The sequence below is a fragment of the Rissa tridactyla genome, chromosome 2 (assembly GCF_028500815.1).
Source record: "Rissa tridactyla isolate bRisTri1 chromosome 2, bRisTri1.patW.cur.20221130, whole genome shotgun sequence".
NCBI lineage: Eukaryota > Metazoa > Chordata > Aves > Charadriiformes > Laridae > Rissa > Rissa tridactyla.
This window is the reverse complement of record NC_071467.1, coordinates 66,973,764-66,994,969: the sequence shown is the minus strand read 5'-3', so window position 1 is coordinate 66,994,969 and position 21,206 is coordinate 66,973,764. Positions and strand designations below refer to the sequence as shown.

At 38.2% G+C, this 21,206-nt stretch overlaps 1 protein-coding gene across 1 annotated transcript in view; it reads right to left on the bottom strand.

The window, feature by feature from the left end:
- LOC128905824 (dynein axonemal heavy chain 5-like) overlaps positions 1-21,206 on the bottom strand; it is a 168,395-nt gene that overhangs the window by 123,540 nt on the left and 23,649 nt on the right. The window contains exons 15-31 of the mRNA XM_054192389.1: positions 18,659-18,754; positions 17,753-17,926; positions 17,572-17,661; positions 16,724-16,879; positions 15,657-15,796; positions 14,089-14,240; positions 12,002-12,209; positions 11,113-11,200; positions 10,873-10,996; positions 10,597-10,760; positions 9,385-9,477; positions 8,032-8,235; positions 6,119-6,199; positions 5,631-6,035; positions 5,360-5,478; positions 2,995-3,131; positions 1,786-1,948 (exon numbers count right to left, since the gene is read on the bottom strand). Of these exons, the coding sequence (XP_054048364.1) occupies positions 1,786-1,948; positions 2,995-3,131; positions 5,360-5,478; positions 5,631-6,035; positions 6,119-6,199; positions 8,032-8,235; positions 9,385-9,477; positions 10,597-10,760; positions 10,873-10,996; positions 11,113-11,200; positions 12,002-12,209; positions 14,089-14,240; positions 15,657-15,796; positions 16,724-16,879; positions 17,572-17,661; positions 17,753-17,926; positions 18,659-18,754 (2,594 nt within the window). The remainder of the gene's footprint in view (positions 1-1,785; positions 1,949-2,994; positions 3,132-5,359; positions 5,479-5,630; positions 6,036-6,118; positions 6,200-8,031; positions 8,236-9,384; positions 9,478-10,596; positions 10,761-10,872; positions 10,997-11,112; positions 11,201-12,001; positions 12,210-14,088; positions 14,241-15,656; positions 15,797-16,723; positions 16,880-17,571; positions 17,662-17,752; positions 17,927-18,658; positions 18,755-21,206) is intronic.

Genomic DNA, 21,206 nt, shown 5'->3' with positions numbered 1-21,206 from the left:
ACTGCCTATGGAGTTACTGCATGGTGGTCACCATGCTCCAAATACAGCTCAACACTTGAGAGGAAAAAAAAAAAGTCACACGTGAAGTAAAAAGATAAACACACAACTTCCAAAACTGTTGTCACACAATGGCTTCCTTTAGAGTTCCAGGAGAAGGAGGCATAAAGAGAATCCTACTAACCTGTAAAATATAATTAACTATAGAAAAAATGATGATGCAGATTCCAGAATTCTACTGAAATGATATCAAGACTTATAGATATTGTCCAAATGCAAAAGTATATATATTTTACATACATTCATTTTTACTATTATTATTTTTCTTTTTTAAATGAGGTTTTTTTCCAAATTAATGACTAGAAGACAGTTCACTCAGTTTTTCCAGAAAAAGAAGAAAATCTCTGCCTCACTCCTTCAGTGTGTACAGAAACGGACCCTGCTAAAATGGTGACACACTTAAAATACCATATGACTAAAAAGCCTGAGCACAAGTAACTTTTCTTATGCTTTTCAAAGACTTAGGATTTGAGATGAAAAACACAGATTTTATCTCAGTCTCTTGAATAATACCAAAGTGTAAGTGAAGTCTCTCTCAGGTCACACTGGAGAATCCAAAATAAAAAGCTGATCAGAACTACTGGTGAAGCAAACAGATACACACACTGGCTGTTCCAGAAGAGAGACTGCACAGAAGAGAAAGCTCTTTATATTAAGTATGAACTGGTCTCGACAGAACTCACTGAGAAAGTGATCAGAGCCATTGTATTAAAGAGGTGAAGAAAATGCTTATACAAAAATAATAAAAGAAGAAAAGAAGAAAGAAAACAGACAGTTCACATCTTTTTTCCAATAGATATGCACAGGATTAAAATATTGCACTTTTATTTTCCAACTTCTGCATGTAATTTGGTTCATATGTGTATTCTGTAATTCCCATTAAGAGTAAAACACAGACTGGTACAGACAACTACTTTGAAGAAATAGATGCACAGAATACTTAAGACCTGCATATAGACTCTCCACTTTTGCATGTAACAAAATTCCCCTTTTCTAGCAACTCTGTCCATACTCCAGTGCCAGGAATCAGAATTCAAAGCTGGCAAAGGGGAATCAATTCAAATACTGTTTGTCCATGAGCCCCTGCCTTTGAGAGAAGTAACAAGCTGGGCCAGGGAAGTCTTGCAGATCCAGACATGGCTGTTGAAAAACCAAAGGTGCGCCTTTACCAACACAGTAGAAGAATTCCTCTGACTTCAGCAAAGCATGGTTTCAGCTAACAGTTATTTTGCATGTAATGTGGAAAACGTGATTCCTCCCAAACCTCACAAATGACCCCTCAGAATTTAGTGTGGCTACCTACCCTTGTTTTTAGTAACAATTTCAATCCATACAAATGTGCAGAAGTAGACATTAACATCAAAATTCTGTCTAACATCACAGACTAACCATTAATTGCCTGTAAACTAAATGAGAAAGTAGTATATGAAGATCAGCTATGAAGGTTATTTATATTTACAACCACCTTGCCACAGGTTTATGCACATTATTCATTAAATAAGCTACAACCTACTGTGTTGGTATACCCCAACAAGCCTAAAGGGACTCCTAGACTGAGCTAAGTAAGGTCACGCGCTAGTTGCATATTGCACCACAGTCGGCAACTAATGCAGCAGTGCCGAGCACTTGAGAGAGCCTGAGCTTGAAATCAACCAAGAGATTTTTGCCCCCTTAACACAGAGAGGCGAGAAATAAAAATTGTATGCAGTTCAATGAGTAATAACTTACTTGTTTTGAAAATCCAGAAGTTCACTGTTAATTTTTTCAATATTTAAATCACTCCAAAGCATTTCATTGTATCCATTGATATTAGCAGTAACTGAATTATAAAGACTGTAAAGTTTTTGAAGCAATGAAAGTTCACGTTTAATTTTGTGCAGCTCAGGATACTCTGTTTCAAATTTTAAAATAAGAGATTTGTGAATGTTAATTAGGTACAACTGTATGCATGAACATAAAAATCCATGTATTTCTAAAACTGGTATTTAATAAATGTCTGAAATCAGACTTGCAGTCTTTTACATAGTGCCTAGTAAGACAAACGTTTCTAGTTACATTATGCAAGAACAACAGATTTTGATGCACAGTAATTGTTTAGATTGCTGATTTTTTTATAAATATTCTTCTGCAATGGTAGATGTAATTTTATAAGGGATCTATCTCTGTGAGGGAGATAATATTGAAAAAGTAGCTGAAATGGCAAAGGAACACACTATAGTCTTGGACAAGAACTAAAATATCCTCTATCTCACTTTGTACTATTTACTTAAGAGGCAGAGATTGGTGATGAGGGCTGGGCTTTCAACATGAAAATATGGAATATGTTACACAATAAAAGTATTTAAAATGGACCTTTTTAATGGAAATGTTTTTTCTCTCACCTCTTTGGGAATTCCTAGTTAAATATATCGTGATTATTGCATATGCCTTCAGACAGGAAAATATGCTGAATTTAGTCTGTACAAATTAAAGTGCCTCTCATACATTCTGCTATAACTTTAATTCACACCACAGCCTTCCACACTTGAAGTGTGTCTGGCTAGGAGACATAAGGATATTACAGATCAGTTACACAGCCCGAGGGAATTCATTATATATCTGGAGCAGGGACAACTCAAGTACTTGGGCAACATGTTTCCCAAATTTGGACATGGAAGAATACAGACAGGAGATACGCTTAGCTCTGAACAGAAAATGCAAGAGAGGTAAGCAGCTGCACCCTGAGATACACAGAACAGTGCAATATTTTTCCACCTGATGTTTATGTATGTGCAGACTGACAGCCAGTTTCACACAGCTGCTTTTCATAGGAAAGACAATAACAATTTACTACAAAGAAGTTTTCTACAATGAATCCAGCACTGAATGCATTTAGCAGGATCTACAAGAAAAAATTATTAGCCTAGGACCAGGTATCCATATCCCCTGAGAAACTACCTGTGATAGGAAGACCAAATAATTCTTCCCCACCAGAAAGAGAGATATACTTCCTCCACAGTTCATCAAATTTGGCTTGAAAGATCTGTAATCTGTCGCTTGCTTCATGGGGAGGAATATTCTCCTCACTGGGGCCCCTGTATAAAACAAAACAAGTTCGGTGCAAGTATCAATCATACAGGCTTCACAAAGAAGCACAACAGAACCCAGACATTGCTTATTGAACAGTATTTAATATTTTCTAACATTTTTTCTAGAAATTTTCACGAAAGACACTAAAAGAGAAAATGCAAAGTGTATTCAGTGGCCCAACATTACACATCAAGTAGTCCCTGAAAGAAAACCCAATTTATTTTCCAATAATAAGATTAATCTGGGTTACCATACATATTAAAAACAACTAAAAAGATCTACAAATGTTTTGCCTTTGTTATTTTCTGTTTCTTTTCTCCTGTAAAATACATTTTAATGATTATTTTCATTTATATTATTAAAAAGGGGAAGACAGCACGTATATAATTCAGGGATGAAAACTGTGGTAGTTGGTACTACAACCATAGCTAAGCACTCAGAAAAATAACAGAAAAAAAAAATATGGTTTTGCCCCAGTGAGTACATCTCAGCTGGAGGACTGGGTGCAATCCCCAGCTCTCATGCTTGGGACCATTTCTTGGCTGCATCATAATATTTTGGGATGAGAACAATAAGTATGTCATCTTCTGTTGTGCCATGGTTATTTCTAGAAAGTAATACAGGCACATGGGCATGAGAGAGCAGTGCAGCCTGGCTGCTTGGAAAGGAAAATGGAACCAGGAATTGAAAGCAGTAGCATAGTCAGCGGAAGCAGCCAGGGTCTGGTCCCATACTACCTGAGCCAGGAGAGCAGGGCAGGACTGAGGATGGTAGTCAGGTTCAAACGAGAGTCCAGATCTTTAGACAAGTCCACAATAGTTACACAGGCCCACGGCCAAGCAGGGAAGGTGAGTCAGCATGTCAGGGTCAGGAGCTGGTCTAGTGAAGGCAACCAGGATGAGACAGTCCAGCGGTTACCAGGCTGTTCTGAGATCAGGCTGGGAAGTGAGTCTTTATGTTGGGATCAAGGTTCAGCTCAGTAGGGTCCATGGGCAGCCACAGGCATGGCTGCGACAGAGCTGGAGACGTAGATCGGTGGACCAAGCAGTGAAGTCTCAACTTAAAAGCAAATCCCAGAGAAAGGAGTGTCAGCCTTCCTGAGCCCTCCCAGAAGAGCTTCGTGAGAGTGCTCTGTCACCAAAGGAAGGGGGAAGCCCTCAGATGCACTAGCTCTAAGGCAGCCCTGAGCCGAGGCAGCTGAACCTCCAGGAAGGGAGATGCTTTCAGGGTCCCCACAACTGGTAGCAGCCACAGGGTGTTTCCATTAATTCCTCTGGACAACTCTGAGAGCAGACCTGCAGGTGGCACTATGTATGCATCCACAGTGGCAACTTGATGCTCTAGCAGGTTGCTTTTAGGTGCAAATTCACTTTGTGTGTACAGCTGGAGTCTTGAAGCTTGCACTCAAATGATCTGCTAGTGTGCCTTCGAGAAGTTTCACTCCTGGTGAAGCCAAGGTTGAAGCCAAACACCCGGTTACCATTTGGACGACCCTGCTTATAACACTGATGCAAAAGCACCTGCCCTAGCAGAAGAGTATATATTCTCCAAGTCCCTCCAGGAGTATGTGCTCTACACATGCACTGAATTCTGTTCATAACAGCAAGGCAGCCTGCAGAGGCAGTACATAAAGCTGCTTCACACTGCCCATGGGCAGTGCTGCCGACATGAACTTCATTGCCAAAAAAACACACACTCTGCATGTCCTACAACCATAACAGATCAGAGAAAACCAAATTCTGGTCTTTCCCCCTTTGTTGCTAATGTAGAAGTATCCAATGAAGCATGCATACGCCACAATTTAAATTTAAAAAAAGCCAAAGTAAGCTTAGAAGTAAGACTGAGTAAGACTCAGTGAACTTAGAAACACCCAAAACTGGAATCTCCACTCACATCCAAGGCACTACTTATACACTTAATATTAAAGATTTAAGTGCTTTGTTAAGTTTAGAAACACAAAAAACTTTAAATTTGGACCTGGATTGAGAATTTTGTTTTTTTCCCCCAGCCTATTAACTCTTCTGGAATTTCACCAACTCCAGCACTGAAATTACGTGAATGAATCTGTGACAGTATCTGCCCATCTTATATTATTCTGAAATCAGGCTTTTTTAGCAGCTGTCATATATACATTAAGGCTGTGCTGTGGTTATTTTCTGAAGCCCTTTAGATACATCATTTTTTTCAACAATCACTAATGAAGCATAATTTTATTGCACCACAAGTCACCTACTTTTCCTCATAATCTTTGTAAAATTCGGCAGTATCAATGTGGAATTTTTGAACACCACTCAATAAATCTGTTTTCATCTCCGGCTGTACCTTCAGCAGCAAGTCCTCAACCTGCAGTGCCTAAATGCAGACAAAGAGGAAAAACAGGCATAAAAGAGGCAGGAAAAAAGTCATAGTTTTTTAAGAAAATAGTTTTGTTCTAGCATTTCATCATTAAAAAGGCTGACAAAACTTTCCTATATATGTGATGAGAAATAGAACAGCTATGATACCTGTGTGTTTAGGTTCTTCCAGGCATAAGCCAATCCATCAACTCTTTCTGCATTTCCATCTTGAAAGAGCAGATTGTATTTATGAAGCACAGAATAAGATTCTTCTATAGGTCCTACCGTCATATCAATTTTAATCTCATTCTCTCGAATTTCCTTTAGGGCTTCCATTGCTCCCCGTACATCGTCAAGGTCATGGATAGGTCTGCTTAATCTCTTGCTGACATTTTCAATGAATGAATAAATTTCAGCCATGTCTGTGGCAGACTTTTTGTTCAAAGCTGATCCAAACGTTCTTTGTCTTGAGCGGCATTCTTGAATTAAGGCTATTTTCAATGACTCTGTTGCAATATCCACTGATTCCAGTACATAGTGATTTGGCAGTTCTCTGATTTGCATTTCTAATTGCTAAGACAAACACAAGCAATAAGCTTTTAATTTCACTACAATTTCTCTGAACAGTTCATTTTTATTAAAAACCTAATACTTACAGAGAAGTATCTGATTTGAGTTTGGAATTCAGCCATTGTTGGTTTAGTATCTATAAATTCCCCCACTTTTTCCTCTGGATCCTACATAAAAGAAGATTATTTTAATTATTATTTAGCATCAGTATTACAATAACCTATGGGGGACCCAGCTGTCTGGGGTACTGTGCAAACACAAATGATCCCTCTCTAAAAGAGCTTAAGATATAAGCATTAAGATCAAATTATTTCATTTGAACTGTTTTTCCTGACTCTTATTTTTTGTACAGTACTCTTTAAGGTACTTGAAATCTATCCATAACTCAAAAACTGACAGAAATCACGATATCCCTTATCTATCCGAATTCTACTATGAAATTTACAATCCAGCTACTAAAACTTTGTTGGAAGTATTTCCTTCCCAGTCTCCCTTCTGCCTGCAAACCCCCAAAAGCGGCTTACGTCCTCTAACAGATATTTAAATGGCAGAAATTGTATTCAGCCATCTTCACTCTTCCTGAAACAATGTTAATTTACCGCAGTTTCTAGTTAAAAATGGGCTGGCCATTTGGATCAAGCACAGTTTGGCAGGGAAGGACGGACCTAAGGGAAGAGGGAGCATTTAGCTTGTGGAAGCTTGTTTAAAGGGAACAGAGCACTCCGCATCCTTCCTTTTCATAAGGTAGGCCAGTCTCTGCAGAGGTGAGAACTTCAGTGTCACCGGCTCAATAAATGTGTTAGATTCTCAGTTCAATGACAGAAAAATGATCTTCATCCGCTCAGTGACGCTCGTCTACAGTCTGCACTGTGAGGTCCCTGAGAAGCTATTACAGCTTCTCTGGCCAATAACGAGTTACCAGCGACAGTTCCCAGTGATCCCACAGGAATTATAAAGACGGGGGGGAAACAGTGCCAACTCCTCACGAATTTTAAGGTTACGGAGCAGATTAATTAACTATTTTAGAAGATTTTATTAAAAGGAAATATCATGCTACTGCATCATCCAATCTGATTGTGCCTTGCCTGGGTAAAATGTCATACAATCAATATGCGGTTAGCTCAAACAATATCTCCAAAAACTAAGGTAAATAAGCATTAAGAAGTGGAACTGCAGAAGCCATGAAGAGGTGAAAATTCCCTGTCTTAGTCTGAACTCTAACTGCAAAAAAGTCATCTGTGGGAATGTGGTCATCTATGAGGTAGTTTAGGAAGGGGAAGTTAAAAATAGCGAGCAGTTACAAAGATAAGATTACTCCTGTTTTGATTGCTTGTTTCTCATCCTGACTAAAACACCTTTGACAGGTAAGACCAGGGGTTGTCCATCCACACAGAATTGAATTTCATTAGTCAGAATGAACACAAGGTTTTATTTCATGGAATATCTCCTGCCAAAACACTCTGCGGAGCTTTACCACTTATGTGACAGCACGCACTTCGTAATGAGGACAACTCCATCAGCCCAAATTCTCTTCTGCTTTGTAATCCTTATTACTGCAAAGATTTCCTAGATTTTGTTTATCATTTTTGTGAAGAAACAGAAAAGCTGCTTTCAGCAGTAGTTGCTAAGGAACTAGTCAGTTTAACAGTCAGGAGCAGTTTTGTAGTCTGCACTTTCTCAGAGATTCTGCTAAATTATTCTTTTCCATAACCTATGCAGACAAGGTGCTGTGAGAAAGTTGCAAAAGCATACGAGAGCATAAGCTTGTTTATGCTCCAACATTTTTTGTTCTTCTGCTTTCTTCCTCAGATGGTTTAATTGGCAAAGAATGACAATTTCTGTTCAACACGAGTAGACAGAGGAAGTATTATGGGTATATGGATACTACCATGTACCTGATACTTCCTACTGAGCACCCAGTCTCCTTGTGCAACCCAAAGCAGTTTATTTAGAAGATTTCACAGTATAGCAACATATTTTATTAAGTATGTATTTTAACCTTGTTCCAGATGCCTGAGAATTCAGAAAAGCTGTTCAGAAGATCCGATGTTTCAGTTTTAAGAGACAAAATAATTGTATTTAGTTGGATCACCACTTTGTTCACATCCTTATGCTCGATGATCTGCTTGTCTAAAGGCTTCAGTGCCACCATCCTGGTGAGTTTGCTCTCATCACGTAGCTCTACAGCAACAGCTTGTTCAATCTGGCATAAATTAAACAAAAAAAACATATGTCTGCTAATTTTATTTATATTTTTACATTATGGAATTCCCAATAACGCACACATAATAAGTACTTCGAAGAACAGGTAGAAAGTGCAGAGAAAGCATCTACAAGGAGACTCCCTATTCTTAGCTTGGATTTTTACAGAACTATAGTTCTAGAGTTAAAGCTGATTTTATAAAAAATTGCTATGTGGAGTTCTACATTAATCATCTCTGAATGACATCTGTCAAATATTCATCATATACAAGTACAGCTATGCTGTTTCCTGCTCCTAAACAACCGCTCAGGTCTTCCTGCTTCCTTTAGTGTAGAATTCCAATCTATACCCATTTTTGGCCAAAAAAAGGCCTGGAGACAGTGTAGGGTTGGCTGCTTGGAAATAAGCATACAATTCCGCTTGAAGAAACTGAATTCAACTCACTCTCTCCTAGCTTGGTTTTTTTATTATTATTTATTTTCAGGACTTGAATGGGGTTTCTTCATTGAAATGAGCTGATATATTTTTCATGTCAGATTGACAAAATAGGAAGATATATTTACAAAGACACTTTTCAGCACAGATCTACATAGATCTGTATTTCGTTACCAGAGGAGAGAATTAAGGACATTTGAGCACCGTTATTGCGCATTTCTGTATTTCAACAAATTTCAGCTTCTATCTATACCTCAGAGCTTCCCAAGGTTTTAGTGCTCATTTTAGTGCCAGTTAAAATATTTATATTGTATTTACTGTAGCATTATAGGTGCTGTATGCAGCCTGGAAGTTTAACTTAGAATAAAGTTTTTGCCTGGGAAGACTGATAATAATTTATACTCAGCTAGCAGTACTCGTGGATAATTCTCACACATTCTCTACTATATCATCATCATACTTGAATAGTAATTTTAAAAGATTTTTATTAAAGCAACTTTCAATTTTAATATTAAAAACTACCAAAGATAAGGTTTATGAATTATTGCTCTTATGTGCAATTACTTGCTATAGAGATTAAAAACTAGGCTTTCACTTAACAGGAAGATCCACCAGATTACAAGTGAAAGTATTGGTACAGAACATATTCTTATGAAATTAAGAAACCTTAACCAAAATACTAAAATTTTAATAAAATTAAAATAAAATAATTACCTGCTGCTGTTTATGATGTAAGTAAGCAAATTTCCACAGGGGGATATCTTTGGCTATTGATAATATGATATTTACTGCTTTGTTTACAGCACTCTGAAAACAGCAAAACATTCACTTTGAGCACACAGAGAGATTATGACAAATAAGAGGGGAAAAAAGAAAATAAGAAAAAAGGGATCCTCCAAACAATACCAAAATGGAAAAAATAGACCTCCATCTTTACAGGAAATACTATAATAAGCATGAAATAGGATCACCCAAAACACATTTTGTAAGGGGAAAAAATACTCCATAAAGCTTTATCATGTGGTTTTCAAACAAGAACATGAGACCTTTACAAAGAGTAACCATGAATCACTGGGGATCACAACTTAATTATAGTATCATTTCCCCTTAAACTGGTTATCAACGTATTTATTATTAATAATAATAGTTTCCACATTCACATCAGAATGCCTGAATACATTTATCTGAATTTGTGACGGTATAGCCTATAATCTATACAGGCAGCTATATGAATTATTATATAACTTCTTCTGTCTATGGTATTTTTAAATTACACTTTGTGGTCTGATTTCTTACTGACACCACCATGAAGGCTGCAAATGAAATTAAACTTCTGATTTTGACAGTGACAATGCAAAGTCCATAAATCAACACCACAAACAACTAATACTTTGTGAATCATTTCAGACATCATAGAAGACTATACGTGTAAGAATTTTGCTGAATTAGTATAAGTTTAAATGAGTGTTCAAATTTGTCCATAGTTTAGGGCTTCAGACTGGTAATATTTTTCTTTACAATTCACTACTGCACAATGCTGATTTATGAATGACATTTTAAAATGATAACATCATTTTACACTCTGAAAGAGTTTAAGGAGAACAGGAAGTCAAATCAGGCTGTATCGATGGCATTCATTTTTATTTTTGCATTCACTTTGAAATGTTTGCCTCTAAGTAGAGGGTTGTGAACATGAGCTACTGAGCTTTTAGGAATGCAGTTCCTTGTACTAGCCTGTGTAACAAACCTGATAGGTGGCTTAATGTCCTTGCCATCCAATGATGTCATGAACTCAAGTGAATTTGAATCTCTTTTTTCCCTTCCTTTTAGTTCTTATACCAGATTAAACTTCCACATGTTGTTTCTAAAACAGGAATTTATAAATGTTTTACCACAGATGACTGAGATGCGCAATTATTTTGTTACCTGAATATCTTCAAGACTTGGTCGCAAGACAACATTTGGAATAGCCAGTTGAATTTCAGATTTGAACAAAGGAACCCTCTGTGTCTCTACACACTTGGTCATCAGATACCTAGAGTCAACAACACGCAATCGATGTCTTAAGGACTCTAAAGAAATCTTCATGCCTAAAGAAATATAACATTTAAGTGAGGTTGTATTTCTTACCACAATAAACTTTGGAGAAAAATCTTACAATGATATTAAAAAATTAAACATATCGAAAAAAGACAGACTCACATCTGACCAAAGAGTCAGTATTCTTCTGACAAAGCTGTCCTATCAGATTATAGTAACTACAGGACAGGCACTCTTGGCAGCGTGTTTTCTGTTTCATGTCAAGATGTGTACAGGCATATGAATCCTGAAGAGTTAAAGGGAAATTCTTAGAAAAATAACAATATTATCCAGCAGGTAAAGGAAATATAAAGTATCTGACTATGTTATAAAAGGTTACTTTTTACACTGTAGAGGTCTTACCTCCAGAGTTCTCCCGGCATCTGCTTTCAGCCTGTGCTTAAGAATATCTACCAGTTCGTACACAGAGCATTCCACTTGCTGACTCTGCCTACAAAAGCAACCTTACAGTCACTCACAGGGAATAAAACATAAAGAATACTCTTTGCTACTTTCCAGGCACACACTCCCATTCCCACTGCACTGCGAAAAATTGTTATGTGCAGGAAAAAAGCCTTTACTTTTCAGTTTGTTCCTATTGCTTGGCATACAGAGAATATAAGACATTAAGATATGCAGACTATCAAGAAACACATTTGTCAGACTCTGTGATATCTGATTCAACTGTACTTCATAATAATTAAAGAAAAAAAAGTTATTTTCCAGCTAGTTAACAGAACAGGCTTATCATGATGATACAGTGAGATAATCTGTGAAATCAGAATTGGCAAAATAAAAACAAAAAAATAAATAGAAGGTATCTTATTATGCACAGTGAGCACGGATATCTTTTTGGAGAAGAACTGAATAACTATTCTGCTATAACCTGGAAAATAAGCATAGGCCAAAAAATGTGAAACACTGGGAGAAGGGAAATCTTAAACTAGCATGAAGAATCAAGCAATTAACAAGGGGATGAGATTTCCAGTCATCCATCTTCATTTTTCTTGCTACTGACTAGAATGCCATAAGAAGAAAAATATGAAATGCTAAACACTACAGATGCAATCTTACATCTGCTGTATTCAAGATACTTGGCGTTTCTCCCTGGATCCTGAGACTATCATTTTGCTTTAGACTAGCACCCTGTTAAAATAAAGTTTTAAAAGTAAACTCGCTAGGCATAAAAAAGTAGCACCTAAATAACCCCTCCCAAATATGGCCTTCAGATCTACGCAGTGAATAAACCTACTGAGACAGTCTGTGAGCAGCAGAGACAGCAAGCTTTTCTGTCTGTTCCAGGAAAGAAAGCACATCTATAGGTTCATCTTCTGGCAAAATTATCAAAGCAGTGTTCGACATATCCTCCAGAATTCTTCCAATTCTGCATTCCAGGGTATCAGCTGCTTCTTTGACTACATAGTCCAGCTCCCTCAGGGTACTATAAACATTCTCAATAACTAAGCAAAGAAAACAAAATGAAAACAAATCATGCAAAATACAGACCTCTTAAATCTCATCTCCCGCCACCACCCCCATGGTATTACAATAAAATGAAGATTTAATGGCAATTAAATATCCTATTAAGGCCTGGAACCAAAACACATTGGACTTACTCTACTTTGGAGTCTTCAGATTCAACCATTTTATAATAAATAGTACAATAGCCTTCAAAATATCTCTTGTGTATTAAAAAACAACATAATGTATACAGTGGAAAACAGAAAGGATACAACTGACCAAAAATTATTTCGGTCCTTCTATGTAAATCCACAGGGAAATCCAGTACTTATATCATTGTAATTAACTTATAAATTTAACAGCTAAAATTCCTCCAGCCAAGATTACATACTGGTTAAACCACTAGATTTCTTCTTTCCTGCATATGACCTAACTTGCTTTGGAAAGAGAGAAACTGAGTCCTTTAACAGATGTGTTTATTAAAACTAGATAAAAATGACAGTTTCTGAATAGAGGGGATAAATTCTTTCCCTGTCCTTCATACTTTCATTGCAAAAAAAAGAAAGAAATATGTCACATGACACCCTTTGTCTTTGTATTTGTTATTACCAGACAGTATCATTTGAATCACCAACACTCTTTCTTACTGTATGTAGAAAGAAGTCGCTATGATATCTAAGACACAGCAGTGTGACAGTGGTGTCCAGCTCCTGATGCTTTAAGTGGAAAACATAATTTATTCCTATTAGGAAGTTAATAATGCAGCTTGTCTTTTTTTATTGACTAAAATGGACAGATAACACAACTAATTCCTTAGCTTTTTTTTTTTAACATATAAATTAGGTAGTACTAAATCCATTTTTTCCCCTTTTTTCCTGAGTTTTAGTCTAAAAGGCAACCATGGGGCCCTATACTTCCATATATTAGATGGAAATAAGGCACTTAAGACATTAGGCTCATGCATAGTGAGCTCGGCACATCGTTGACAGGTCAGAGTTATTTTATATACACCAAACTAATGGCTAATTTGTAAGTGTCCAGTATACATTCTGGGCACACTAGACATTGCACATCCTCAAAAAGAGATGATGCATACAACAATCAAGAAAAGCATTCCTTTCTAGAGGCGATTCCATTCCAGCTGCAGCAGCAGGAAACAGGAGGTAGCCTAGATACTCTTACTGCATAACCTCTACCTTGTAAAAAAGGCCAATTTCCACCAAAGAACAATTAAAAGCTGAATTATAGCTATTCAGATATTTAACATAGTGCAGAGAGTACCTAAATGAATAAATAAATTACTGATATTGTAAAGACCTTTCTTATGATGTGTTACTAAACTATGCAAACCAAACACAAAAATTCATTTTAAAGCTATAAAACAAACATGAAAAACCACTTGCTATTATTTTTTGTGCTCTGGTCAGGCAAAGGTCAAGTAAAGTTAAAGGTGGCCAGCCCTGCCTTAAGCACTGGTCGAGCCACCTGGCACAGTCACAAATGAATAGCTGCACAAACCCATGCCCCATTTCACGTTCGGATTTAGGCTACCTCTGTTCCTGTTTATCTTGTCACATAAGAGTGGTAAAGGGGCATCACCGTGGGGGGAAAAAAGGGTATGCCTGGTAAAGCAAAATGACTTAACAAGGGCTGTTCAAAGACAGCTGTCAAACAGCCCTAACTTGATCACCACAGTTTAGAGCAGGCCACCGTTTTCACCTTACTCATGTCTGACTTGCTTCTATAATCAGGAGGGAGGGATCTGGCATGTTTTTCCCTCCTACAGATGAAGTGCTCTTCCTAAAACTGACACGGAAATATCTGGCCAGTACCACCTAACGGCATCAACAGTTCACCACTTCTTCTCCTACTACATACATTTATTGATGGTCAAAGAAGTCCATGACAGCTGCATCAGGCCCGGAGTAAGGGCATCCTCGACTTGTCCTATGAATGGTTTCATCAGTGGCTTCAACATAACAGGAATCCTATTCAGACGCTCTTTGTAATTCATCAAGAGATTCTGGAGCCTACAATACACGATCATGTTAAGAATGTGCTTAATTCAGATACTTGAAACATAACAGAAGTTTAGACACGTTTTCTGTTAATAAGATTTGCAATTTCTAACACCATGTTAAAAATAAGAACTCTTCCCAGCTCTTTCTAGATCAAACTACACTTCTTTCTCCTCACTAACAGCAGAACCAGACTGGGGAAATAAATACCTCCCGTAAAGTGACTGTGATTGATTTAGAGAATCTTTCTTCCAAGGAAAATTGACTACTGTAAAAATCTTCAGGAAATTCTGTTGTGGTTTCAGTCGGGATAGAGTTAACTTTCTTACGAGCAGTTGGTATAGCGCTATGCTTTGGATTTGGGATGGGAATAATGTGATGGTGCACTCATGGTTTTGGTTGTTGCTAAGCAATCAAGGGCTTTTCTGCTCCTCACACTGCCCCACCAGTGAGTTAGGCTGGGGAGGCAGAAGAAGTTGGGAGGAGACACAGCCAGGACAGTTGACCCCAACTGACCAGAGGGCTATTCCATGCTGTATGACATTATGCTCAGTATATAAAGCTGGGGGAGGAAGGAAGGGGGGGACGTTCGGAGTTATGGCATTTGTCTTCCCAAGTAACCATTACATGTGATGGAGCCCTGCTTTTCTGGAGATGGCTGGACACCTGTCTGCCAATGGGAAGCAGTGAATGAATTCTTGTTTTGCTTTGCTTGCGTGCACAGCTTTTGCTCTACCTATTAGACTGTCTTTATCTCAACCCACAAGTTTTTCCTCACTTTTACTCTACCAATACTCTCCCCCATCGCAACTGGAGGAAGTGAGCGAGTGGCTGTGTGGTTCTAGCTGCCGGCTGGGGTAAACCACAACAGTTAGAGAATTAACAATCAGCATCGCTGAGAATGCAAAGAACTCTTCTAGCACAGAATCGCACTGTTACTAGAAGCAGAAAGAAATAATTTAGAATCAGCAAAAGTAATTTCAGATATTCAACACAAGAGAGCAAATTATAACTTAGGTGATGTATTATCTATACAAATGTTTGTGTTGTGCCTTAACCAAGTGGTAAATTCCAGTTTGTTTTCCTAACAGAAAAAAGCTTTTGATGTTAACTGTAATATTTTGGAGTGTAATGCCTATGTTATAGCACATAGATGCCTTAGCGGTACCTAGGAGCCCCACTTACAGAGCAGCTGTTGCAGTAACAAAACAGAAGTATGTAGGCATTTCCTAGTAATGAGATATTTGTGGAAATAGGAACAACTGCTTATTACCAATATTACTATGGAAATGCAGGGGAAAGCAATTAAATTTCAATTAAACTCCATCAAAGAGAAAAATTATAATAAATCAAAAGCATATGCAACAGACTCAAAGCTAGGGATTCCCACTTGCAGATGAGAATCAAATCCAAAAAGTGCTCACTCACTCCATTTGATGTCTTTTAATCTGGTCTTCATCTGCACACAAGCCAAGCACAACATCTGGAACTTCAAAATGCATTTTTTGCAGGTATTTTGTTTCATAAAGTACTTCCAGGACCACTGGGTCCAAGTTTACAAGTAATTCCTTCATGTAGCAGTACAGAGGGAGAAAAAAGAATTAGAAAATAAGGCAGTAGTTTGGTGGTTACATGTAACTGGAACATATAAGAAGATGTAGATGACTAAAGATTTTTAAAACAGATACCCATGTTTCTACACAGAACTTCATTATCCTCTACAAATATCTGGATTTTCCAAAGTATCAATCAATCAATATCTTACACTGATTTCAATTTCCCGTGACTCCTTCACTGTGCCCTAACCACTTGGCTCCTAAGTTTAATTCTAGTTCTGCAGCTACACTCTGTGGAAACTAATTCGCTTTTTCATCTCAGTTTCTCCATTGGTACACTAGGGAGAAATGTTGGGAAGGTTAGTCTCTGTACACTTTTCAAGGCACTAAATGCTATTAAGATGCTAAATACATTTGAAAAATAGGTTCTAGCTGTCCATTATGGAATCGTTAGTTCAAAAAATGCCACATTGTAACCATAACTTCTCTGCAATACGGCAGAAAAAATAATCTGTTAAGTAAGAATGGTAAGATTTTCTGTCTCAGCAAGCAGTTTTGAAAGCAAATTAACGAATGATTGATACATACTCAACACAGTGATGTTGATCACTACAGAAAAGACCATGATCTAATTAAAAATTCCTTCCTTGACTAAAATTTTGGCTAACATAGAAAATAAACCACAAAAAAATATCTAAAAAGATGTAGGTAAGTCAATAATAGATATGTATTTGCTGCGTATTGCCTCTTTTATGCCCTGAATGAGGCAGAAGCCTTACGAAGAAGAGACATGATGAAGTCTGTACCACAAATATACACAAAAAGGAAAAAAAAAAATCAATTCCAGTAGTTCAGTGCTTGTCTATCCATGATATGATTCAAGTAGCATGTGTAATACTAAACAATGCAACAGTAATAGAAAGAATAAATCATATTTACCTTGGTTTCTGGGTGCCTGACAAGTAAGGAAGCACACAGAGCATTTCTAGCCTGGTCAGCAAACCTGCACCAAGCTCTATGATAAATAAGTTCAAATTCCAAAAGAACTGCAGCCATTTTATTGTAGCTCTTAACAACCTTTTTCATTTCCAGTGTCTGCAATTCAAGGGACGGGGGGGGGGGGGAAGAGCAAACACCATTTAATCAATTTAATGAGTCTAATATGGTAGAAATGTACTCCACTAGACTTTTCATCACCACCATTAGGAAAACAAAACAAATAGAAAGCTTTAAGTTATGCTGGTTTAGAGATAAGGAAAGACACAGAAACATAGAAATATATTTAGGAATTTAATTATTAAGAAGTATTTAACTGCTCCAAACAACATAACTTTTTTCCTGATTGTTCCTCACAGTCTGTGCTACGACCTGTACAAAGCACTGATGTCCCATTGAAAAAGGTATAAAAATTATATTCTTTCATGAAGTATGGCTAGTGTATGAAGTTAAATATCTCAGTCATCTTCTCTACAGAACATAGCAGACAGAAGGCTCTAGGCTTGGGTACACAGCCAACAGTGCTGCTATCAGGATTAACATGAGTCAAGCCCCAGAAGGGACCAAAGCATCAGCTTAATGTCTCAAGGGAAGTGACTGTCCTCAGTCGCAGAATAATAATGCTGCAAAAAGGAATTCAAATCCTGGAGCAAACACTAACACCTATCCTGTCGGATGAGCTTGAATACAAGTTGCTAGAAAATTAAGCTTAGGAGTATAAAAATAAATCATATATCTGTTAATAACATGCTTGAAAGCTTAGTATAAATCCTCCTCTGCTAATTTCCAACCTTCAGAAGTGTGGTTTTCTTTTTAAGGAATGTCATTGGATGGTCAATTTTTCTGTATAACTGCTGAGCCCACATAATCTTCCCTGTTACCTAAAACACAGAAGATACGAGGTTATATTTCCCTTAACTTAAAAACAGTCAAGAAGCAAAGTCTTTTTTCTCTCTTTTATTTCATTCTTACTGGTGGTATATTACGTGGTATAGGTGGATTTTCTTTGTCCTTCTGGTAGAGTTTTCGAACAAATTCTAAGTCTTGGCTGTACTGCTGAAGGACAATGGTATACTTCTCATTAAGATCAATATGATTTTCTCCTATTTGTTCAAGCTTCATCAGAAGTCCCAGCATCTGTTCAGTCTAAAAAGCAAGACGGAGCATTTACTACAGAAGATTTTAATAGTTCAGAAAGTCATTGCTCATAAACTGTTATTTTTAATTTATAATATGTTATGTAAGATTGTAAGTTGTTTTCTAGGAAACATACAAAAGTCCCTCCAGACAAGTTAGTGAATTTTACTTCTGTATTTTGTCCCATAGGTAATATATTTACTGTAGTATGAACCAAGAAACTACTACCACTACAGCATAAGGGAATATTTAATTTTTATCTGACTCTCAAATCATCACTCTTTTTTTCTACAAACAGTCGCGGTAGCACACCTACACCCTTACTCATGCTTCATTAACATCTCATATCATGATCAGGGCCTGAATCAATGAACAGTACTGACATTAAGGTAACAGATGGCAAAAACTCCTTTCAGTCTAACAGGAATAACTTAGAAATGCAATAGGAAGCATGGGGAACACCAGGATGAAGAAAGAAAATAAAAAAAACAGGGCTATAAAATTGGTAAGGAAAGATGGAACATAAAACTGGCACCAAGTAACAATGAACATCATCTTCCAGCACTTCTGCAGGCAACTTTTAGAACACTCGTAATAGGCTTGATGTCCTCCTACATTATCTCGGGCAGCCACCAGCACAATACAGAACACTGGCAGTAATGAAGCAGTCCGGTAGGAGCTGTGGGTGCTCAGCTTTTCTGAGCACCAGAACAAAGGGTTTCCATTTGTAAAATTACTTACAGTTACTGTCTTCTCAAACCAGGAATCCACAAATTCTTGTATGGACTCGTACAATGCTGCAATTTGATTCTTAAATTCAAGGTAATCTTTTTCAAACTAGAAAAGGGTAAAAGAAAAAAAAAATCACCTGTAGTGTTGCTTTCATTTCATACAAAATTCTTTCCCTTAAGTTTTTGGGGAATTTGCTTTATCTGCCCAGCACGTGTTCAGCACTGAATTAAAGAGAACAGGGACAACACCTGTAACAAAGGCATTTACATTCTAAGCAAAGCAAACAAAAAATAAGAGGTGTTAGGTTATATGATTAATGTCTCATCTTCATGAACACAAAGGAGCACAGAGGAACAAGTACAGGCAGAGGAAATCTAACAACCTAATCAGACCAAACAGAGCACACCCACCAGCTACTCCCAGCACTGCCACAGGAGAGCGCTCAGCTCACTGTCCACATATGAAACCCATCAAGATAAGCTAACTGGCAGGTTCTCTAGAGCACCTTACAGACTAAGGGAGGTTATTGCCTAGGAGATAAGGGACTCATTACAATTTACCAGGGAAGAGCATTTTGGGACTATACAAAACGTATTGTGGGAGTTAGGGAAGAAGCAAAGGCAGGGTGTGGTGAGGGAAAATGGAGGCATGACAGGATAAAAGGAGTTGGTCACATGTGAACAGGTTGCTGGTCAGTACATTTGTCTGGCCATGCCCTGCACCTGGTAACCCCAGTCTGTCTTGTCTTCTTACTTATCTCCATTTCTAACCATTTTCCTGCTTGAAAGGGCTCTCTCTCTCTTCTGTGTGCGTGAGCGTGTATGGGCGTCTACATACCAGCAACAGGAATAGAAGGGGCTTAAAGGGAGCTTCTAAGAAAGATAGAGACCTTTACCAAGGCCTGTAGCAACAGGACAAGGGGTAACAGTTTTAAATCTATCCAAAAGAGGGTTGATTTAGATTGGACATAAGGAAGCAATTTTTTACGCTGAGGGTGGTGAGACACTGAAACAGGTTGCCCAGAGAACTTGTGGATGCCGCATCATTGGAAGTGTTCAAGGTCAGGTTGGGGCTGTATGCTGCTTTGAGCAACCTGATCTAGTGAAAGATGTCCCTGTCTATGGCAGGGAGGGTTGGACTAGGTAATTTTTAAAGGTCCCTTCCAACCAAACCCATTCTATGACTTTATGGAAACCACGGGTCCCTGGGGCTTGTGCACCTGTAGAGTCAGCAACTGGAGAGACTGGAGTGTATTGAGGTGTAAGCATCAGCAACCAGAGTAGGAACCATGGATCATAGCAACTAGAGACACTTGAACATGTGCATACTGTGTGGGTGTGTAGGTCACATATAATGTCTAGAGAATACCAAACCAGAAGGGCAGCAAATAGGACAGAGGCTTGGGAATCAAGTGTCAGAGCACCCATAAGTCTAGGCTGGATATTGAAGAGACCAGCGTGGTCAAAGAGTTGGCTACCAGAGGGACCAGGAGGCCCAAGCCAGCTACCAGAGAGACAGTAGGGTCTGAAGGTCAACTACTGATAAGGTTATAAGTCTGGACCAACTACAAGAAAGAACTGTTTGCACGTGTGTGTCTCTCTGTGTCAGCAAACAGGAGAGCAAGGGGATCCAGGGGTCAGGTAGAGGGCAGACTGATTGCCTAAGACCAGTTACTGGAGGGAGCCATAGTGCATGTGTCTGGGGGTGGGGGGTGGTGGTATAGGTCTGAGTACCAGCAACTGGAGTGGGGCTGTGGGCCCTGGAGTGAGGTTTTAAGTCCAGAAACTGGGGACCTGGATATCCAGTGGCCAGTTACTGGATAGACTAAGTATGTAAGAACCAGCTACTGGAAGAATCCACGTATATATACTTTCTACTAACAGGCTTTCCTCCTGCTCAGCCAGAGAGGTACAGGATGAGGTCATTAATACTACTTGTAATTGAGTGACTGCTGTGTTTTCAGTTTGTATTAAGCTATGTGGCCAGACCTGTGCGTAAATGTATTGTGTGTATGCGTGCATGCATGCCTGTTGGGAGTTACATGCTCAGCCTTGCAGCTGAGTGGACCTGGGGACATGGAACTGTGACAGCCTCACCTCTACTGGGCTACCAAATTTGGCAGCTCCTAATTAGAAGTAATTTGGGTACTTATCTGTAATAATTTTTCTTAAGAGTCCAAAATACTGAGGACCTACAGAAAGAGTTCAGTGCATACTTCCTCTTGCAGAAAGCACTCCACAAGCTTGGGAAGATTGCTCCAACCAGTTAGATGTAGAAAAGCCACGCAGTTTTTAAACACCTCCAAATTCCAGTTAACAGTAAATGTTCTCTTTCAGAAAAGAACCACGCAACAAGTACCACAGAAACATAAGCCAACAGCCAGTTAGAAGAAAGCCAAAGGTATTCTAGACTTAAATGTTTAAAGCAAAGTTCCTGACAGTTGCAAACTACAGTTCAGGAAGGCAGGAGAGGAAATCAACGTTTCTAGCACTTCTATTGTGAGGCTATTAATTCTGCAAAGCAAGCAGACAACAGCTCAAAAAAAGCAGCTCAATTC